General features: G+C 41.7%; 1 protein-coding gene across 4 annotated transcripts in view; it reads left to right on the top strand.

The window, feature by feature from the left end:
- slc6a9 (solute carrier family 6 member 9) overlaps positions 1–23,716 on the top strand; it is a 100,830-nt gene that overhangs the window by 20,324 nt on the left and 56,790 nt on the right. For 2 of the 4 annotated variants that reach the window (XR_004570599.1, XM_034231968.1), the window contains exon 1: positions 16,883–17,124. The exons of the other annotated variants lie outside the window; for them this stretch is intronic. Coding sequence is in view for 1 of the 2 variants with exons in the window: in XM_034231968.1 (XP_034087859.1) it covers positions 17,083–17,124 (42 nt within the window). In the remaining variant the exon portion in view is untranslated. Of the gene's footprint in view, positions 1–16,882; positions 17,125–23,716 lie in introns of those variants that run through there. 4 annotated transcript variants of the gene reach the window in all.

The following is a 23,716-nucleotide window of genomic DNA, read 5'->3' as shown; positions in this document are numbered from 1 at the left end:
TCAAAACTACAACAACTAACACTATCTATTCCTAGTACATTGTTTCACATTAAGCCCCAAGTGCTTCTGTGTGAGACATTAGATCATTCCTTTCCAACATCTCATCACTTCTCATGAATTATACTGTACATTTTGCATGTGGTAGTTATCTTATGAAAGGTGCAACAATGCAGACACCGGTTGTCATTACCCGCTAGGGCTGCGAACCGCTTCAACACGTGTATTTCGGTGTATTCACGTCATTCATTTTGTTATTCTACAGCATGCCAGGCCCTCCCATTTGACATTCCTGTCGTCCCCCAATAAACACGATTTTTATGATTTTATAAAAAAAATCTTTTTTTTTTAAAATTATAAATAAACTGTGAACTGTTATGCTACAATGTATGTGATGTCAGATAGTAACTAAAACAAAAAATCGCAGGCTACCTCAAATAAATTCATGTGTCTGTTGTGATTTGTGATTCGTCCACATTTAGACCAATCACAGCGTCACACTCCGCCTATTCTGGATTTGTTTATTGTGCATTCTGTAGACTCCCATTTCTGTTTGCATTACAAAATGGACATCAGAAATTGGCTTAAAAGGTCCAAGGATTTATTCAAACGAAATAGCGATGAAAGAACTGCAGCCGATGCAGCTGCTGGCGACCTGCTGTTGTTGCAGCAGCACGCCTTAATGTCACAAGCTTGACCTCTGCAAACCCCGGGGCTGAGTTAGCGAGCCCAAGCCACACTCCTCCTCCTCCTCCTCCTCCTCCTCCTCCTCCTCCTCCTCCTCCTCCTCCTCCTCCTCCTCCTCCTCCTCCTCCTCCTCCTCCTCCTCCTCCTCCTCCTCCTCCTCCTCCTCCTCCTCGACGGAGCCTCCACTACAGACGCTACCTTGCAGCACATCAACAGGTACTATTGGGCCAGCAACCGCTCAAAGACCAACAGCCCCAGATGATCTTGGGGTTAATAAACCCAACCAGGTGAAACTGGATCGTTATCCGGGGAGATTGCGCACTTTTGCCACTGCATGGTACAACAACAGACCATGGCTTGAATATTCGTTAAAAGCAGACGCAGCCTTTTGTTTCCCCTGTAGACAGTTTAAAGTAAATAAGTCTTCATCTGATGTGGCTTTTACTGTCAAAGGTTTTTGCGACTGGAAACACACATTACAGACTGATAAAGGACTGCTAAGACATGCCGCATCAAAAGAACACATTTCATGTGAGAGTTTGTGGAGAGACAGATACGCTAGGAAACAAATAAGGAAATGAGTACTTTGGTGCAGATCAGCTGGCACGGAACCGTTATTACTAGGGATGCAGGATATTGGTTTTTTGAAACCGATACCGATACCGATAACTTCCTGCTTCTCAAGACCGATACCGATACCGATAACCGATAATAATATAATATATATATATATTAAATGTACCTGTCGTTTTTGCACACCTGGTGGTAAAAAAGAGACTAGTAGTGAGCAAATGACATGAGCATTACTACTATGAACAAAACAAAGCCAGGAACAGTTTTGACTCTTCAAAGTGACCATATTTATTTTCCCAAATAAAGTTCTTGCCTTTTTCAAAAGCCTCGTCGATAGGTAAAAGCCCCGGTGCCTTTGCAGCTGGCTTTGGATTCGCCGCTAGTTTAGCAGCGCAGGCGTCTTCGTACGCTTTTAACACACCATCGTAGCGATGGCGATGTTTCAGGTGACTAATCAGGTTGGAAGTATTATAGCTTGTTGCCTTTTTCCCTCCTCGTGGAACTTGTGCATTGCATTTGTTAATACAAATAGCAAGCGAACTATCTAACTCTGAAACTTTGAAATAGTCCCATACTACCGGCGACATGTTTGTTTACTGTCCTGGCTTCACGGCCGCACACCATTTACGTCACAGCCAGGCATGAGTTAGGGAGCGCTGGATTTGTGAAAAACTCCCCTCTTCCTAAACCACTAATACCACAGTACTGGCAAAACGGGAGGAGCCGAGTGAAAAACAAGCGCCCCTCATCCCAATCCACCCACACCGCAGTATTTTTTTATTTTTTTTACTCAAAAAATATATTGTATATTATCGGGGCTATTATTAATTTTATCGGGTTTATCGGGATGACCGATAATTATCGGCCCGATAATTATCGTGCACCACTAGTTATTACGTGTCAGCTGTCGTTGATATTATAGCTTTTTTAGCTGTCAACCAACTCCCTCTCAGAGGTGACCACGATTCACTCCACAGCATGTCCGAGTCAGGCAGTGGGCTCTTCCTATCGCTGTTTGAGTATACGCTGCAGTACAAAGATGCAGAGTTGGCCAAAATAATGGAAAGCATTCCCCACACAGCAACGTACACCTCTCACGACATGCAAAATGCCATAATAGAACTAACAGCAGTTCATCGTCTCCGTCTCTACTATTTCTCTCCGAGTGCAACGATGAGGAAGCTGCCATCCTTAAAGCCCCTGTCACACTGTCCCGAAATTGACACCCGATGGACACACGATAAAGGAAATGTTCAAATTCGGCTGTGATCGTAGCAACATCGGGCCATTCGTGAGGGCATCTTAAGCCATCATATGACCGCCGGTGGAGTTTCTCAGGCTCCGGCAGCAACTTCGTGAGCGGCAACTTCGTAAGGCACTCGTGAGGGCATCTTGTCAAGTCGTGTCATCTTCGTGTTATCATCGGTGCATTCGCCCTCACTCTGATCGTGGCGAATGCCCGATGGCACCGATGATAACAAGATGCCCTAACGATGGCCTTACGAAGGGCAAAATTGACACACAAATTCAAAACGAAAATGAACCTTCGCAAGGTCCTTCGGCTATTTTTTGGCATGCCAAAGATTTTGCCACCGCTCACGAAGTTGCTGCCGGAGCCTGAGAAACTCCACCGGCGGTCATACGAAGGCTTAAGATGCCCTCACGAATGGCTCGATGTTGCTACGATCAGAGCCGAATTTGAACATTTCCTTTATCGTGTGTCCATCGGGTTGTTTTATTGCACAACAAAATCATGTAAACATATTATGTAAATAACCCAATTTGTGTTCTGTGAAACTGAAAAGGATATAATATATTATTTTGAAGGCGAGTTGACAGGAAGTTGTTGTTGCTATGGAAACAACAACATGACGGAGAAAACGTAATATCTTCTACATATAAAGACGGAGAAAGTAAAGAACAAAGTCTGAAAATATCAGTACAGTGTCATAGTACTTTAACATAATTGTTTGTGTTACTTTCGTTGCAGTTGTATGTCTTAAATGTAATGTAAATGTTGCCTTCGTGTGTGGTTCGGGGCCATCTTCGTGCGAAATTCACAATTCATGTGTCCATCGGGTGTACATTTCGGGACAGTGTGACAGGGACTTAACCAGTGTGCCTTGCTCGTGATTTACCAGTGTTTGTGCTGCCACGCACACAATGTTTCAAAAGTGGTTTCTATGTTGCCCTTTATTTGTGTATGTATTTGCGATAAGTGTGCGTCTTTTTGCAATGCTGTTGGCCTTGCTGTTTGATATATATTGTGCCGCAGGCCCGCAGCACGTGACGGTTTTGTGTGCCCTCCCATGAAAATCATATGCCCTCCCTTTTAGATTTGTTCTGGCGCCGGGTCTGTTCTACAGCATTGTTGTTTTATAGTTATTTGTTAATGTATACAACCCAATTTGTGTTCTTTGAATTTGAAAAGGATATCGCATTGTATTTGTTACTTTCGTTGCAGTTGTATATGTCTTAAATGCAGTGTTGGGACTAACGCCGTTATTTTTTGCAGCAACTAGTACCTAACGCATTACTTTTTAAATACAGTAACTCAGTTACCGTTACTACATGGTGCGTTACTCCGTTACTGCGTTAGTTTTTTTATATAGTCAACAGCCAGGCGAACAGAGATGAGAACTGTACTTAAGTACAGTACTCTAGTAAATGTACTTAGATACTTCCTGTGTCACATGCGGAGACGGGCTGTGGGCGTGTTTGTGTTGTTTACTAACAAGACTATCATGGCGGCGGCGGAGCTCAAGTCTAGTTTCTCCACCTGGAGATATTCTCACTATTTCCCTTTTGTCGAGCACAAAGAAAAGAACGTTTTAGTTAAATGTAAGTTGTGTCTTGGCGGGTCAAATATCCTATCTACTGCCCAAACCAGTCATTCAAATCTGCAAAAACAACATGCTGGGACGAAGCTAGTAGCTAAGACCACAGAGACTCAGCCGACGCCACTCCACCTCCACCTAAGCAACAGCGGCTGGATTTTAACCAAGGGACTGCTGGCCAAGGACAAGTCGATAAAGCCATTGCACGGTATGTTGTAGAACACATGCAGGCTATTGCTACAGTGGAGTCACCCGCTTTCAGGGAGCTAGTTGGCATGATAGCATGTCCGGGCGGCACACGGCATATGGGACGGAAAACTTTTTCCAACTACCTGGAGAAAGAATATACAAAAATGGAAAGCCAGCTAATATCGATGCAATCCAGATTGCATATAATGCATGTCAAGTTGATCAACAGATTGTATTATTCTCCAATGCAATAACAGTACTGAAATGAAGGCTATAAGGGCATTAATGGGAGCCCTTTTTAAAGTAACAAAAAAGTTACTTTTCACAGTAACGCATTACTTTTTTTTAAAGTAATCAGTAAAGTAACTGAGCTACTTTTGAAATGAAGTAACTAGTAATGGTAACTAGTTACTGGTTTTCAGTAACTAGCACAACACTGCTTAAATGTAATTTGGCTTGGCTTCCTATTTATGGACATGCTTTTATTTTGAAGGACAGTTAGCGCTGTTGACAGGAAGTTGTTGTTGTTGTTGTTATGGAAGCAACGTGACCGAGATTAACGGAGAAAAGTAATATCTACATATAAAGACGGAGAAAGTAAACAATAACGTTTATGGTTAAGTGTTAGCACCCCCTGAAGAGGCACAAGCTCTTACGTTGATATTGGAGATTTCAATAAATTCAATTTGAAAAAAAAAACGGGGAAAACACAAACAAAACGAATATCCGAATAACGAAATTGAAACCCGAATAGTACTCCAACGAACGGATATTCGGATATTCGGGTACAGCCCTATTACCCGCTAGTTCTTTCTACTTCCTTAGTGAGGGGCCTTTTGTGTGTTCTTTTATATCTGTGTGTGTGCGTGGTAGGGGTGTAACGGTTCACAAACATTTCGGTTCGGGTTTTTAGGTCACGGTTCGGTACGTTTTCGGTACAGCAGAAACAATTATCACAAAACATTAAATATTTTTGGGGTTTTTTGAATTATTATTAAACTGTGAATAATGTATTCACTCAAATAAATACAAAATATAATAAAATAAACATTGAGGTGCAGCATTTCGATGAACTGAAATAATCTGTATTTGTACTGTACTAGTACCTAAGCAGCCAGTTTGACATTATGACTTGCTTGTCATTGTAGTTTCATGCTTTTTTTAAAGAAAAATTAACTTGTCCATATTGCTTGCCGAAAGGGCAGATCTGCTGGCACTAACAATGTCTCCTGCTGTGGAGAACACCCTCTCGCTAGGGACAGAGGTAGCAGATACAGCCAGGTAGCGCTTTGCTAACATAAGGATATTTTGCGTTTGTAATAGCTTTGGCTCGGTATGAACTTTTTGCAAGTGGTGGAGGCTTAAATGCTAGCGGGAGTTGGGTTTGCGCTTCAGTCTTTTTTCTTTTGGTACCGGTGATATTCACGTTCGGGTGATGCCTTTTCAAATGAGTGTGCAAGTTTGATGTATTGCCAGCCGCGTAACCAATTTTAGTTGAAAAATGCTGACAAACAGCTTTGGTTCGGTCCACCTGTCTTTGTCCGTCATCCTTGTACGTAACTGCGAAACCAAAATGTTCCCAAAACGGAGACTTCAATGATGCTGGAGGATTTTCGAGCTCAACTTTATCTGCGTTCGCCAATTCAACAGTTCCTCAAATTATTGACTAAATTTGAACGCATCCCCGTGACCAGCTCTCATAGTATGCCTCTCATCCAATGAAATGACTTGCTCGCTCTGGCGCGTTGAACCCAATGTGAGCAAATTACTCTGAATGCTGCGACGCAGCACCTGAGATTACTTCCAAAAAGTTGTTCACGTTCTCAATTGTTTACGTTTAATGTTATATTCGTTCGGTACACTTCGGTACACACGTACCCGTACCGAATAATTTCGGTACGGGTACGTATACCGTTGCACCCCTAGTGCGTGGATGTGAGAGAGAATGAGTTTGTCACTGAGTGTTTGTGTGGCCATAATTCCCAGAGGTTGTGTGACTAATGTGTGCTGTAAGCTGTGAAGTGGAAACTAAATGGAAAGAAATATTGGAACCCACAACCTGGGCGCACACTAGGGGTGTTGAAAATAATCGTTTCTACGATGCATTGCGATGCGGACGTGGACGATTCGGTCTCGATGCAGTGACGGAAGTTAATCGGTTATAGCGTAGTAACGTTGCTTCCTGATTTTCCGGCCGCGGCTTTACTATAACGTTTTTTTTTTCTGTCACTTTAATATCAAATCGGTCGGTGACGCAGAGATCAGGGAACAGACGTGACAGCGGCACAGCAACACCAAACACGGAGCAGTCTGCTTTATCCACCAACACAACACCACCAGTCCAGAAGCAAAAGCAGAAGGACCCGCTCTGAATCACTCCGTGTCGCTGCGGCACAGGGATTTATGTTTTTCAAAAATAATCGCGTTACAATCATGTCAGGTTTTTGGTGGATTTAATTAAGTCTTGGATTGCAAAGTATGAATGTCCTCTAGCAATTTTCAGACGATATATAGGCTAGGCTACGTGTGTAAAGTTTGTGAAGGCAGGAGGAAAAAAGCTTCCGCGATCACCGTCTCCTCTGTTCCTCTAAGCCCCGCCCCCTCCCTGAAAATAATTAGTGACAGGCTGATAGTGACCCGATAGAAACTTTATTATTCACTTAATCACTGAGATATGATGAAGCTAATTTAATCTCATACATTCATGGGATTTATGTAACAGTAAGACAGAGAATGTAAGTGTGCACCCACATGCACTATTTTTGTTTGTATATACTGTTGTAAATACTCCTGTTGTCTGCTGTGTTCAGACTCAAGTCCTGTGTGTGATGCCACATTCAGGACATTCAGTGTCCTTTTTTTAACAGAAGACCGTTGCTAGAAGCTGCAGCTAGACTGCAGAAGCATTATTTTTTTGTTTTTGAGGATGGAACAACTTCACACACAGATATAGGGAGGCTAGACCTATACAATTCATTTATTTTGGTTTATAAATTAATGTCAAGACATTTATGTTATTGATTTCTGAAGCACTTTCTAAATAATAAAAAGAGAGTTCATATGTATTTACTGCATGTATGCATTGATGAAAAATAAGCCATGTGCAGTAATATCGAAAATTGAGGATGCAACGCATTGGTATGAATCGTGATGCATCGGGATGCATCGGGATATCGAATCGAATCGTTGACAGGATAATCGTAATCGAATCGTGAGACCAGTGAAGATGCACAGCCCTAGCGCACACACTATAAAACAGTGGTTCTAAACTGGTCAGGCCTCGGGACCCACTTTTTACTTGGTCAATAAATCGCGACCCAACATTTTGAAGCACTCAAATCTATTCAACAAAAAATCGTGCTGTAATATACGCTTTTCAGCATACAATATTAATTAAAGTGAAATACAGTGCATATATCCCTTATATCCCTTCACAGAACTAAAGTATGCTTTTAAAAAAGTGTAATGAGTTGATGGAATCAAAGCTGAACTGTATACAAAGGCACACATGCTGGAAACCCAACCCCAGAAGGGGGGTCTGGGGGGATTCTCCCCAGGAGATTTTTAGAAATACTAACATAAACTATGCATTCTGGTACAATCTGAGAAGAAAATAAATAAATCTATCACTACCCGACATATTAATAATATTTTATGCCATTGTTTGTTTTTCACTTTGTTCTGAAGCTGAACTTGCTGCTCCTCACAGAGAGAAGAGCAAAGAGGAGATAGTCTGTGTGAATTACTTTAAATTGTGGGTTAGGGTAGATAACTCCCATTGTTCTGTGACCTGTCAATCATCAAACCGAGGGTCATATTTAGTGGTGCACGATAATTATCGGTCCGATATTAGGAATTATGACGTCATCCCGATAAACCCGATAACAGTATTAATAGCCCCGATAATATACAATATATTTTTTGGGTAAAAAAAAAAAAAAAAATACTGCGGTGTGGGTGGATTGGGATGAGGGGCGCTTGTTTTTCACTCGGCTCCTCCTGTTTGCCAGTACTGTGGTATTAGTGGTTTAGGAAGAGGGGAGTTTTTCACAAATCCAGCGCTCCCTAACTCATGCCTGGCTGTGACGTAAATGGTGTGCGGCCGTGAAGCCAGGACAGTAAACAAACATGTTGCCGGTAGTATGGGACTATTTCAAAGTTTCAGAGTTAGATAGTTCGCTTGCTATTTGTATTAACAAATGCAATGCACAAGTTCCACGAGGAGGGAAAAAGGCAACGAGCTATAATACTTCCAACCTGATTAGTCACCTGAAACATCGCCATCGCTACGATGGTGTGTTAAAAGCGTACGAAGACGCCTGCGCTGCTAAACTAGCGGTGAATCCAAAGCCAGCTGCAAAGGCACCGGGGCTTTTACCTATCGACGAGGCTTTTGAAAAAGGCAAGAAGTTTGCCAGAGACGACCCCAGGGCTAAAACGATCTCTAACTTCATCATAGAAATGATGGCGCTTGACGAGAGTCAAAACTGTTCTTGGCTTTGTTTTGTTCATAGTAGTAATGCTCATGTCATTTGCTCACTACTAGTCTTTTTTTTACCACCAGGTGTGCAAAAACTACAGGTACATTTAATATATATATTATATTATTATCGGGTATCGGTATCGGTCTTGAGAAGCAGGAAGTTATCGGTATCGGTATTGGTTTCAAAAAACCAATATCGTGCATCCCTCATATTTCATTACGTGTTCATTTGTATCTGAAGTTGTACCCATGGATGTATAAAGAATAGTTCTACCGCAAAGTTATTCTCCGTCGGGACTTCCGGCAACAATCTTGATTCTGATTGGCCAGAAGACTCGAAAAAACATCAGCAAAGATGTTTTATTGAGAAGATGATCACTACGTGACAGACGTTTTCAAAGCCGTTTATGGTCTCCGGTACTTCCTGTCCAACGCCTACTGCATGCACAGCGTTAGAAAATCGGGCCTTCAAAAGAAAAGTTTGACTTTTTTACAACAAAAAAAAAATATTCCAATTTCTTTTTTCAATTGTTTTTCTTCACTTTTTCCGCGACCCACTCGAAATGGGTCCGCGACCCACCAGTTGAGAACCACTGCTATAAAACATACATGAGCAAAGTCTTGTACACTACTCATTTATGCTCATTTACCAAACAATATATGAACAAAACCTCAATTACCATTACAATATGTCACACTATAAAATAATACATGCACAATATGTTTAGTACCTTAGTAACTTGTTTTTCCTCAAAGCTTCGACAAAACTGTGAAGCCCAAACTGTGACCCAGGGGCCAATTTTAAACTCACAATATTTGATCTCCCCCCTCTTGGTTTGTTTGTAGTCATGTGTGCTTAAGTCGCCAAATATATGTATTTGTTTATGACCTTTGGAGCTATGTTTTTACCAAAAGTGCTCCACATAACAGGAGTGCACTTATTACAGGTGAAACTAGACGGATTATGTCCCACTCTCCCTCTTTCGGTCCTTATGTAAGAAACATATTGAGTTGCCAGTGAGCCAGTTTAGTTAACATGAGTGCTCAGCAACCGTGTTGACTGTCTCTGGGGTGAGGAGCCAACAAACAGATGTGAACCAAAAGAGAGAGAGATATAGAGAAAGAGCCGCAAGGGCAGGTTGGGGAAGAAGAGTCAGACATGATTTCTGTTTCTGATTTCCCCCGCCTTCTGACTTGCCAGCTTAATGAGGAAATAACTTTTTTCTACAAGCAGCCGTACGGTGAACAGGCAGCGCCCAACGTCAGTTTAACAGCAGCCACTGTGGCGAACGTACAATTGAGGGACAAGGGCCACAAATGCCAAACACGTCCACTGCTGGGCACTGTTTAAAAGGTAACCCACCACCATCCAACCCCCCGTGTACGCACACACAGAGAGGGGAAAAAAAAGGGGCTCCATTGTGTTTCGGACCTTTTTAGATTTCATTTGGAAAAAACGACTCGGGCAGAAAATTTCGTTTTTCTGATTCTCTTCTTCTCCTTTTCTGTTTCTGGTTTAATGGGTCCCCCTCCCTACGACTTCACAAAAAAATACAAGCAAGTTCAGAAAAAAGTGGGACTCTCCCTCTCCGTCCTCTGAAGTCAGTAAAATTAAGGACAGGGCTCTGACATTGTGTCCACACAACGGCACCTTTAAATCTCCCTCGGTTTCCTTTGGTACTATTATCATTTTCAACGGTTTCCAATTGAATTATTTTCAAAGGCCCTTTCAGAACCATATTTAGGTATTGGGGGGGGGGGGGGGGGGGGGTGGGGGTGCTTTTCTCAGGGGCGGACAAAACTCCTTAATGTTATTTATCACTTTTCCTCCTCTCTGTTCCTTCCCCTTTTTAGCTCCATTCAGACAGGGAAACTGTAACATTGGTGGGTTGATCTGGAATCAAGAAATGCTATTTGGCTTTATGGAAAAGTTCCCAGTTGCCTGAGGTCAAACATGATCCAGGTGCAGCAGACAAAATAAAGTCATCAAGGAAAAAGGGCAATCAAACGGGCCAGCTTGAATTTTGACTATCTACAGTTGGGGGGTGGCTCTCTCCCTCTAGAGTCACACTCTAGAGGGAGAGAGTAACCATAATAGTGTTCTTTTGTTGTTTTTATCAATTTTCCTATATACTTTTATACAAGCCTAAAGTGCCCAAGCCATTGGAGTTTGATTTTCGATTTTCAAAGCAAGCCAATTTCCTTACTGGCATTTCCAGTAGTTGTCACTTATGTACTACTGAAAATAAAAGTGTCCGGTTATCAACTGTAATAATAGTTTTTGACACATGGGAGCAGCAGAAAACACAGCATTGACATAGTTTTCGTGAGCGTGTTTGCTATGCATATAGTCGCACGGCAACATTAGCATAGTCATATTTCTGAATTTACGTCCTAAATTCACTCTGATCTTGTTCATTAGCTTCCAAATGCTATGTATTGTTAACCATCTAGTTGTGAAGAGGAACACATGAAACTTGTGGGCCTGCTCTGACTATCAAAACAATAAGCTGAAAGATAATAAATTGCTCAGTATTGTGCAATCATTTAACCAATTATTAATCATCACTGGATAAGATTTGGTCAGTTTCTAATTGATTCTTTTGGACACAACAAAATGTTCTAACATGTTAGTCTTTCTGTCAGGAAATTCACTAGTTGTTTTTGACGTGGCAACGGTTGTCGTCTATTATGACAAACGACACTGAACAAAACTATTGATTCGGTCGGGCTGTAATCCAAAGTCTAAACCAGGCATTAGGTAAACTAAACCCTTATCTTTATCACCAATATATTTACGAATAGATGTCATAAGGTAAAAAGAAAATCTAGTTTTGGGATTTTGCGGTCTTTGCAAACGCCTTGTAGAGGAGTTGCTGATGTTCAAGAATCTTTGCAACGATTTATAATTGCTTCGATGAATGGAAAATGACATCTCTTTCTGCCTTCCGCTTTTTTACCTCTCGTCACATTCCGAGCACGACACTGACTTCTGCCACGTGAGGCCTACTTCAGTCACATGTTCCTCACTTTCATCCCCAGCAATGTCCCATATGTTTGTCAAAATGTGTATGTTGTGTGCTTTTTCCGGCCCGATTTGTTCCCATGCCTTCTCTCCAATGAGCCCTGCTCTCCCCGGGGGTCCTAGCTGAAGCCTCACGCTATTTATACAAGACCGAACAGCTGGGGCCCTCCCAGCCAAAGCGGTGAGGGATGGGTAGAGAAATTATCATGGAAACTTCAAGTTAAACCAAGCGTTGGAAATGTCTCTCTGTTCCCTCTTCTTTGCTCTTTCGTCTTCCTCTCCGTCATTTGTCTTTCTCCCCTGGGTGTCCAGCGTGGCCAGGTCGGGTCGTGTTGGACTCAGATCAGCTTGACTGCCAAACAAAAACATATCTATGATCTTTTCTCTTTTTATCTGCTCTGCAACTGATGTTTTTTATGCCTGTTTTTCCTCACACACTTGCTTTCCTCGCTTCCAATTTAAGAGCTGGGTTGTTTTGGACTGAACAAGAAAGGTTGATTTTTCCCCTCTAACACAGCCTCAATACATTTTGTCCTTTTGTTGCGCTGGACAAAGCCGACCTGCTGTTGCAAAACTGAGCTTTTTTGTGTTTCTACCCTTTTTTTATTCTGCGTTGCTTGTCCTATTGTGAACCTCAACCCTGTGAAGTGCTCAATGTCGAGTAAACATGCTGCAGAGCCACTATTTCAAGTATACTACGTCATCGAGTGGCGCCGAAGGACTGTTTAAATGCATGTTAAATGCCCAGCATTAGGCCACTCGATGACGTAGTATACTTGAAATAGTGGCTCTGCAGCAGGTATACTCGACATTGAGAAACGGCCCGTGTCTCCTCGCGGCCCGTTCCTTCACTTATTTCATCCTGTCGTTACTTCTCTTATCATATCTTCCTCTGGACTGTTCTGCCATACTCTCTTAGCATTTCCTCACGTGTAGTGCTCAGGATGGGGGAGAATGTCCGGCCTATCGACGCCTCCTTCAGTTCAAGGCCCCCTTCACAGTCAGACGTCCCATCACAGGCATGTTGAGCTAACGATAAGTGAAGAGATATTAACCAGATTGCTGTAAGGGACAGATATATAGATCGAGGATGATGTAATAAGCCCAGACTTGGCGGTTGGTTCCCTCAAGGAATAGCCTTTCAGGGTAAAAGCATGCTGATCCATCGATATTAAAGGACAAGAAATAAGGATGTAAGGCAAGAAGCTATATGTATCTCTTTTAATGTGTACAGTTTGATTTACATGGTTAAAGCCCATCTCACCAACAGCACACAATTTCATCAAGCTCCCCTTCTTAATGTGTTTTTAAGTCATACGGATGACATTTTATAAATGTTCATAAAATTGTCTATACATTTTGGGAAAAGTAGAAAAAAAAGTGGTTAAGCTCAACAGTACCCGTAATGCCATCACTATGCCGACTACCAACCATGTTAAAGGGTGACATTTAGTTTGCTTTGTCAGCATTGGAGTTTGCTCTACTTGCCTTGTATTTTGGTGGTTGTGTGTGTTTGTGTGCTAACTTCAAAGTGGAATCTAAGTTGCATAAGCTCCTGGTTTTTGTTACTATTGAAAGGTGGTCAGATAGTGTGGTCTTCTACCAATTGTAAGATCAGTGGTTTGATTCCTAGCCCCTGCAGTCAACATGTCGATGAATCCTTGGGCAAGATACTTAACCCCAAGTTCCTCTCGATAGCATGGCCAATGGTGTGTGAATTTGAGTGTCCTTGAGCAGGTGGCACCTCTGTATGAATGGGCATAATTGTGTAAATGCTGACTTGCATATGTAACAGCACTTAAACTCAATCTACTATCTTTTAGACAAAAAATGATTTGAATGGCTTTTGTCTGATCCATTCCAACAGCAAACATTTAATTTGTATCAGATGACAACTTTCCATGTTATACAAAAAGAAAACGGTACTTATCACAGATGGACCCAGTCCCCTCATACTTCAGGTCATCGCCTTCGGACTGGGGGAGGAAACACACACAAAATAAACACAGAGAAACAGAAAGCCCATGGTGTTCCAACTGTGATAACATTATGTACAATTGCACAGTTTTGTAAATCCCTAGTGAATATTGAATTCATTCATTAATTGGCCTTTTGGGTCACCAAACTTTCATAAAAGAAAGACATGCAGGAGATATATCTTACATGAGCATTTTGGTGATATTTGAATTTCTTAGTCAACACAGATAAGAGTGCTTTGAAAAAAAGAAGAGAAAAACATGAGAGAGGAGATGAAGTGGAAACAATTCAAACGAAAGGAGATAATTTTCTGTTCCTGGAATCCTGTCTGTAGGTTTGATGGTTCACCTTTTGTCTTGATTTCATCTGTCACTCATCCTCTACCCCAGCCTGCTGTGTTTTTCCACTTTGCTTATGGAGTTATTGGCTCCCAAAACAAGTTTGTCCTTCACGGTCTGAAAGACACTTCAGTATTTCTCTCTTCAGACGCCCATAACTTCACTGCAATATACACATTGCAAAATGTTAAACCCTGGACTGTGAAGTGTGGACTTGTCAGAGAACGCTTTTAAATGTTCCCTAAGCAAATAAAGTACAGTTCTTTAAGGCCAATACCACAGGCAATTATGAAGAGATAAAAGCAATATCCAAACGTACCGCTGTGAAAACCTGGAAATTCAACTTTGAACCTGCCGATTAACTTCTTAACTGAGAAAACAGTTGTAGGATTAATAATTGTTAGCTGTAGCCCTCCCTGCGTCCAACAGTTTATGCAACCCTCTGAAACGGACAATCTGTCATTCTTTTGAATGTACAACTGAATGAAAGAATATAGTAGAGTCAGTAGAGTCTTTCTGGAAATATTTGCCCCATATTTAAAACGGGTAGTAAATCCATGCTTGTACACAGTCGGTGGACGTGAAGGTAAATTAAAGAGTCCAAATAAGAACAGTTCAGGCTCTTGGTGTCTTTAACATCAAAAGGCCTCAGTGGTTTCCAACATGTAGCGAATATACACATTGTCCACATTGTTTTTCCCTCACAATGGCCGTTCTGTATTCTAGATAGCATCAAGAAACAAGTGAGAATTTAAACAAGTTGGTGTTGTTATCAGCAGCAGCATCTGTGCTTCTCTAATTAGAGTTAAATGACCTCAAATAATAGGGTAATTAAGTAATGAAACAAATCCTTCCCCCTCCACAAACAGCCAGCTGCAGCCACAACACGCATTCATGTCGCGAGGAACACTAAGTTTAGTTTTATACAAGCTCCGATTAAGGCCACTTGGCTTAAGCTTAAGTATGTTTGTTTATAGAGGCCAGTTCAAAGACTACTTTGTCCTGAAGATCAATATGTGCGATACCTTTTGTACAATTGGGTATCCAATGCTGTAACTTTCAGAACTAAGGTTTTGCACCAAAAACGAAAGCCAGAAGGAGCATCCTCTTAAGGATCTATATATATGAGTGATTAAGGGGTTGCCTGACTTTTTCTTCTGTACCTTGGTGCTTGTGTGCGTTTGTGTGGTGTGGAATGTAAGTTGCATAAGCTACTTGTTTGTTTGACTGATGAAATGTGGTCAGAACTGGTTTGGACCCATAGCCCAAGAAAAGATAATGTTGAAAACTGCTATTTGCCAGACGATGGTTAATCTACTATTTTGTCAGACAGAAGTCATTTTAAAAGCCTTTTATCCCTGTAAAATATCTATATACTGGGCTGTACATATTACATGTCAAGATGTTTGACTGTTTGGTGCGGGCACTTGTTTTCATTGCCCTCAGTACTTCCTCTGAGCACACTGAATAGGGCGGGTATATGGTAATGATTCCTTCATTGGATCCCCTGTGAGATTCTAATCCTCTGAATTGATAGACAAATGAATAGCATCCTGTCTGTGTTGCTCGTCTTGTGTTAAACATAACTGGAGGGCCTCCACTCAAGCGGCAGCGGCCATTGTCCCCGGCTATCAAACACCCATTAGGCCAGGCGCCAGTTGCTTGTCAACTGTTGACATTACCAGCACCACATCCTGTCAGAGAATTGACGACGAGTCTCGTTCTGCTGCACGAGTGATGTTTTTGTTCGCAGCTCTATAGCGGATGCACTTTTACCTTTTTCTCTCACACTCACTTCTTCGCTCTTTTTGTTGTGTGTAACCATTAGCCATATGGTGGCTAACAGGCATAACAATGTGTGTGCGACAAAACAGAGGCTCAGGAGGGAAGCGCTTGAATTTGAAAGGGTGTAACTCTGTGAACATGTCGCGTACGAGGCAGAGGAGGAGGACCTTGGCTCCGCCGGCCTCGGTGTGACACGGCAGAGGGTGGTGGTGGTGGTGGTGGTGGTGGGGGGGGGAGCATTGGCAATGTCAGGGTGTAGAGACGGACAAGGATTTGGAAGAGTCAAGTGCCGCTGAAAGGGAAGTTGTTGGTGGTCTGCAGAGTTGCAGCAGCTGCCTCTGAAAACAAACGGAAGAAATAAGAGAGACGGGGAGAAAGAGTGGAGGGGGGTAGGCAGGGGAGTCTGATGGAAGGCGTGCGGGCTCCTCACTTGTGGGCTCCTCACTTTTTTTTGGGTCCCCCCGCTTTAATCTGTTGGGAGAAAGAGTGAGGGAGAGAGAAAGCTTGGCCGTAGCCCATGAGTGCTCGAGACCTCCCCCCACTTTACTCCGGTCAGCTTAACTAGAAGTTTAGCACCCCCCACCACCATGTCCCCATCACCACCGCCCCCATCCTCTCTCCCGCTTACTTGCTCTGTATTCAGCCTAGGTGCTGGAGTGACAACGAGCCATTCATTGTGGAGGTAGAGGGAAAAGACTGTGGATCTCTCCTGTGTTTCTTTTTTTGACATGGGGGGTGGGCGGGGTTGGTGGGAGTTGGGGAAAAAGGGGGGACCGGTGGAGGGGGAAGGGGGGGAGGGCTTATATTCCTGAAATGGTGAAATAAGACAGAAAAAAAGGGGGCAGAAAGAGAAAGTGAGAGGGGAAAGAGGGAGGGGTGAGTAAAAAAAGTAAGAGCGCAAAGGAGGGAGGGATGGCACAGCCGGGATGGCAGAAGGAAGGGAGGGGGGGAGAGAGAGAGGGGAGAGAGAGTGGGCTACCATGCCGAATGAGCAAGAGAGGCGGAGAGGAAGCAGAGCTCCATCAGATGAAATGAGGTGAAAGTAATTCAGGCATTAATCAAGCCAGGGCAAAAGGGAGGGTATACTGTGTGTTCTCCCCCCTCTTTCGCTGCGGAACTCAAAGACAAGGTGTGAATGAAGGAGCCTACAGTGGCCAGCAGAGAAGCACCACTGGGTCACAGCATCAAATCATGTCCGACTCGAACACCACTGCCGCTACCACCGCAGACCAGGTCAGTTCAAGCTGTCATTTTGTTTGCTTTTTAACTTTTTTTATTTTTTTACTGGCATCACCAGCGAGCGTGTTGATCTTTCTTCTCTTATTAGTTGCGCCTCAAACCAGCTTAAGCAGCAGGAAACATCTTGTTAGAAGAGTTTGAACTGAGACTTCTTGGACTGAGAGAACCTAACAAGTTCCGGTCAGATGTATATTATCTTTAGATCCCAATTCGGAAGTAGTTAGAGGAAGTTTCTAAGAGCAACCGAGCGAGTGTGTGTGTTTCTTGGACTATCAAAGCAACGATTGTTTTGCCCGGAGCTGCCTGGACAACGGTACAGGGTCCTGAAAGAATTGAATTCATCAAGACGAGCTATTGTCTACGCTGCCTTATTTTTCGGTGATCATTCAGGGGGTCTGTGACGACTCAATACCCCCCGCACCACGTGAGGAGGGGGACGCAGCTCTTTAAAAACCTGACCACGTGTGGCGGCCCTGAAAAGTTTTTATAAGTAATTGCAGTGGGAAGTCTGGGCAGCGCTGTGAGGGATGGGGTTGGTAAGGAAGTGGGCTGGTCCGCCGTGTGTGTGAAAGAGAGTGACAGAGTAGAAAAGCCGAAGTGTCCAGAAAAGGGCGATATTTATACCCCCCTCCAGCCCCCCACCCACAAGCTGCTTTAATCGCACACTTTGGCACATCCATCCATTGCTTGGCTTTCTTTTTTTTCTCCTAACTTTGAAAAACGTTGAAACAATTAACTCCTCTAATCTGTTTCAAGATAAGATATACAGTTGATTCCAGTATGGCAGGTAGAAACAAAAAGTTTGTGTTAGTTTCTTTGTTGTTCTGTGTGTGTGTGCGCATCCGACCTTGCTGCCGGTTGATGCTGTTAGCCAAGTCCTTGTCTCCTGTTTCCGATTGCTACTGTCAAGGCTGAGTCAGCTTGCTACAGTTCTGGAGGCACACACACACACACACACACACACACACACACACACACACACACACACACACACACACACACACACACACACACACACACACACATATAAACATTCACATAAAAAGATAGGCAAACAAGTTTTTGTAAAAACAAATATTTAATGTAAAACACCAACACATCTGCTCACACAGAAAATTCAAGAATGTATTTTAGGTGGGAGGTTAAAGGTGTTTCGATTAGCATAGTGTGTATGCCGGTGTGGGTTTGTGTGTATGCATTCAAAACTAAAAACTCAGCAGTCCCCATGCTATTCTGCTGACTCTAGTTCAGGTGCTTTTTTTATTTAAGCTAAATAAGGACACATCTCCACTGATTCTGGGCCTTTTTTATTTGTTAACACACGTTTTTTGTATTTCTCCCAAAGCTTTGACTGACAGGACTGTGGTTCATAATTATAAATATGAATACATGAGTGTTATCATCAGAAACCCACTGAAGGTTTTCCGGTGAACTTCACACAATCGTCTTGCTCCACAGCAACTCTTATCAGCTCCAAAAGTATTGGATTTGTGGATGTGTTTTATGTTAAATGTCATAAACCAGACACATTGATGCAGGTACACCTGATATGGCTCTGCTACTGATATTGAGAAACAAACGGTAGAGGGGAAAAGGTTATCTATGCAGGCCAGTGAGAATGTTAATGTACGTATACAGCTTTCAGCAGTCACATCACTATTCTTATAGAGGGCAAAAATGAATGCCTTTGTTCATTAAAACAGTAAGCTTTCTTTCATTAAAAATGCATACCTTTTTGAACCAGTGTTATACATTCAACATGGGTCACAGGTAATTAGTTGATACAGGTCCCAAATTGTATGAATATATATCTTGCTCTTCCTTATTCAACTATATTATTTTAGAACTTGCAAATTATTTCATGTGTTCTTATTTTATTAAAATAAGAACACAGCTTTATGTTTAAAGCTCTAAACCACCCAAAGATTATTTGTGGTTTAAGTTTAAAGTCTATGACTCAAGTCTTCTGTGAATTAACCACTTGGTCTTGTGTGGGCAAGGTACTTTTTTGTTTTGGCTACATTTGTCGGAAGGTTGAATTTGAATCATTAAAAGTTGGGTTTCTAAAAAATGTTTTAGATGATCTCACTCAGTGTAAAACAACACAAACGTATAATAATGCTGAAAATATATACCATAGCTGGAGAAAAGTTAAACACCTATAAAAGGAAATGGACAATTTTATTAACATATTGTTTTTTAATTGCTGCTGCGCTGTGCTTTAATTAGTGAATATGCAACAAAAAAACTAGATTGGGTTGCATACATTTTTAAGCACTCATTGAACACCGCCTATTAATCAACAAACCAATAGCACTCTTTGGAATACATTTATACAATTGTGTTTAGATGTAGGAACCTGATGCTGTAAGCGCCCCTTTCCCACCCCACCCAAAAACGTCCATGATCTCTGAAATTCTCGACAGAATCTTCTCCCGTTTTTTAAAACCACCCAAAATCCCGATCAAAAGTAGTTTTTTTCTGACTGCAAAAACAATTAAATTAAGAATTGCCGATTTCCGATCAAAGCCCCACTTCTTAATTTCCTCGGTGATTACATGGGTCGCATCCGTCCTCTCAGCGGTAGACTGACCTTGCGGTGTTGGGACAATAATCCGAGTTCATGTGTGCGTTTAGGGCATGCTCGACTAATAATTGGAGTAATAAGGAGCTCAGATGAATTTGCTAATTGCTAAGTGAGTGCTGGTGATTGCCTTTGACATCCTTTTTACTGAAAGAAAAGATCAGATCAGGAACCATTTCCATGTCCCGACAACAGCACGCATTGCTTTGACTTCATGTAGTTTCAGGATATTATACGCTATTTCATAATTTTTGTATTACTACCCTTATATTCAAGTAACGCACGTTGTATTTGTTGTAATTGCACACTTTGAGATGATTAGGATGGATTATAAACTATTTTTGTTTTTCTAAATAAAATTGTCAAAGTTGATGGACAATGTTTCAAATTGTTCTGATGTCGAATGTTCATAGACGTTAAGATGCCTGCCATATAATCTGCAGAGAACCCGCTGTTTTTGTAACTGACGTTTATGGTAACTACTGACACAAATGTAAAAGACGCTTTATAGGGATGAAATACTGTTGTTGTCATGTTTCTCTTGTGTGAAAAAATGGACTGAAACTTCTGTTGGTTGTACAATCTTCATTTGAAAAATAACGATAAATAATCCTTGAATCCTTAGTCGATACCACAGGCCTGAAATAGTCATAAATCAAAGAATTGCTTTAATAGACTGACCCAAATTATTGCATTGTATATAAGCAGATTTTCTGGATCATAGAGGGCCTTGCCAATAAGCTAATGAGGCCTGTTGTGTAGAAAAGCAGAAATGATTCGCTGTAGTGGCATTTATCCAGATCACTGTTGCACTCCAACACCTACATGTACCTTTTCTGTTTATGTCTCCTATTGGAAAATACGTAGACATATTTACCGTATTGCCCTGCAGGCTGTCAAAGAGTGATATTAAAAACCCTTGGTGTTTGTTTTAGCAGGAATTTTGCAAAAACACAACTTTTGAAATGGAATTGGATTTGAAACATCAACGGAAATCCAATATAATATGTGACCTGCTCTATCGAAATCAGTCACATTGACCCGAAGAGACATTTTGAGTTGTATACACTGTTGGAAAGAGGAGATTCCTAGCTTTCTAATGATATCAGGATTGTTTTTGTACTCCAAATATTAAGCGAAATATGTCACATTATATAATGACTGTCACCGAGTCATCATTTTGAGAAAAAGGCCTTCAAAGTTATTTCTTCTCTGGGATCCATCGATCTGATTGATTATTAGTGGAGCAAATGATCAAAATATTATGGAGGGAAGATATTTTCGTTTGGATTACTGGTCTGGGGGAAGCTCGCAAGTGTGTGTGTTTATACGTGTGTGTTTGGGTAATTTTGCGTTTGTGTGTATTGTGTTTGTTTCCCGGAGAAAACCCTCACGAGAAACACCGGCTGTTGTTATGCCAGCTGTGACGTTAAGTTACTCGGTTCTCCGCTTGTAATTATGCCGTTAAAAGCTTCAAAGTTGTATTTATCATCTGAATTTGCCGAAACAAGTTTAATATAATCTGAAAGACTGAAAGACTTTGTTTAATTGAAATCAGATGAAAACAAACTGTAACGGACCCTGCCGTGTTATCTATGACTACTATATGCGTACATTCATAATGTCAGCCGGAGGGGGAGGGGGCGGCGCTGCGGAAGAGCAGATTGCGAATGAGAGGTGCCTGTCATCTTCCCTTTACAAGCTTCAAAAATGTATTTATCGTGTGATTTTGGAAATAAAAGTTTCATATTCTGAAAGCCAAGACTTTGTTTATTTAAAATCAAACAAAACACCCGAACCCCGAAAAAATAGTTTTTTACGCAAATCCACGTTTATTTTGAAATGAGCCGTTGCGACTTCCGACTGATTTCGATAGAGCGGGTCACATATGGTAGCTGCTATGTAGTTCAGTACATTACATTTAGCGGTGGAAGCCAGCAGGGGCCCTCACACACATAAACACATGCACACACACACAAACTCTGCTCATCTGGGGGCAGGTGTTGCAGTTTATGGAGCGGAAGTGCAAAGTATCTATGTTTACTCACTGCACTGAGGCTTAGCAAGCAGGGGAGCAGACACATGTGGAAAAGAGAGACAGGAATACATATGGTTGTGTGGGTTTCCGCATTCGTGTTTGTGTGTGCCCCTTGTCCATCCCCCTGTGGTGGCCCTAACCTTCAGTCTCCCTCTGACTTCACTAAGTTAAGCTTGCGGGCTCACAGCTGCCTTGCAGAAGCACAGTCATACAATAAATACATGCATGGTTGGGTGGACGAATAATTGCAAGCTTGACTGATAAGTTAGAGGAATTAAAGTGGATAATGCCTGGCTGGAAGGTGAATAAATACCCTAACAGGAGGGACATATTATTGTCCTCCCTCTGTGCTTATTTGGACATGATTAGGGTTAGCCCTAACCCTAATCACTAGGGTTAGTCAATTGTTTGACAGGCTTGAAATTAAGGATTCTAGTATTTGTATAATGTATCTACTATACATTAATGATGCTGGGATTTAGGGAGTTGGTGGAGTTGCAGGAGATATCATTTAAAGCCTATGTTTATTTTATAACCAGTCTAAACATACTAAATTGCATGTTTGACGGCTAAAGGCTCCAAATACTACAATAAATGTGAGCCTCCACCACAGTTGATTTGGAGAGGAAGCTTGCCAGAAATGCAAATCTAAACTGTAGTATATTCAGAACCCTGCAATTCACAACCAAACACACCCCTAATTTTTTCCAACATTTGAAAATGAACCAATATAAGTTACTTTGTTTTTTGATGAGAAATTTGGGGAGACACCCTTTTGACTTATATTCATTGGGTTCTTTCAATTCAGTTCAATTTTCAGATAAAAAACCCCCAAATTGTACTTATATAGTCTGAAAATGTACAGTTTTTGAAAACTGGAATGTATTTTGATGTCAATATCCCAAAAAATAAGAAATTTGCTAAATTAGTCAAGTGAAATAAGACAAGCAGGAGTCTCAGGATGTGCTTCTCACCATGGGGGCAATAAAAATGACAGCACTTTTGGATAACTGCTTAAGACAAGTGAAGGAAGTGAGTTGCTATCCTGACTGGGTTTAAAGGGGGTCAGAACTTTTAGATGGTTCAATATTGAGCAACAAATAAGCTGTCAATCAAGGTACTGTTATGTCTCTTAATTTTGCATACAATCTGTGTAAATGTAAACATGTAATAAAGGGTTTTAAGTAGGGATGGGTATCGAGAACCAGTACTAAGTCAATACCGGTACCTGATTGGACGGTATCGGTATACCGTTAAGCCGCTGTGTCACTACCTGATCCGTCCGGTACGGCAACCCAAGATGGACACTTGACACAGTGGCTTTTAGCAAAGCTCAAAAAGAAAACTCGAGAGAGATGAGTTATTTTGATTACAACGTGACTTCACTATTATTTAACAACTCTTTGTATGGGGTTCTTTTATTTGGGGTTAAGTACATTGTCAGAATAAGTGAGAAATGAATTTAACTTCTGTTAGACAGCCATATGCCATACATTTTTGCATACATTCACAGTAAATATGTATTCAGTATGATAGCTATGATAGTATGATAGTGCAATAATTCTTTCATGCTAAATGAAGCTCTGTTGGATATCACTAGATCCTGTTACAGCGTAATATAAGTACATAACGATTGATGTTTACATTAGCATAATTACTAGCTAGCTGCTAACTGCCGCCTCGTTAATATCAAATCCATCATAATAACAATCCATTACCATGCTGTCATGAACGCACGGTGCTGTTACGTGTACGCAAATTGACGTGCTTGATGTGAACGAGCATTTTGGTTAAAGTTGCGCATGCTCTATGAGTGCACATACGGGTACTTCTCAGGCATGCCGGGTAATCTGTGACGTTTCACTCTCTCAAAAGTTGGGCCATTTTATCAAGCCCCCAGGAAGTGCGCCGGAGTCTGATGAGAATATTCGTGCTGGTCAAACGGCGGTACTACACTTCCTTTA

This window comes from Gymnodraco acuticeps, unplaced genomic scaffold (assembly GCF_902827175.1).
Source record: "Gymnodraco acuticeps unplaced genomic scaffold, fGymAcu1.1, whole genome shotgun sequence".
Taxonomy (NCBI): Eukaryota; Metazoa; Chordata; class Actinopteri; order Perciformes; family Bathydraconidae; genus Gymnodraco; species Gymnodraco acuticeps.
This window is presented reverse-complemented; position numbering and strand designations above follow the sequence as displayed.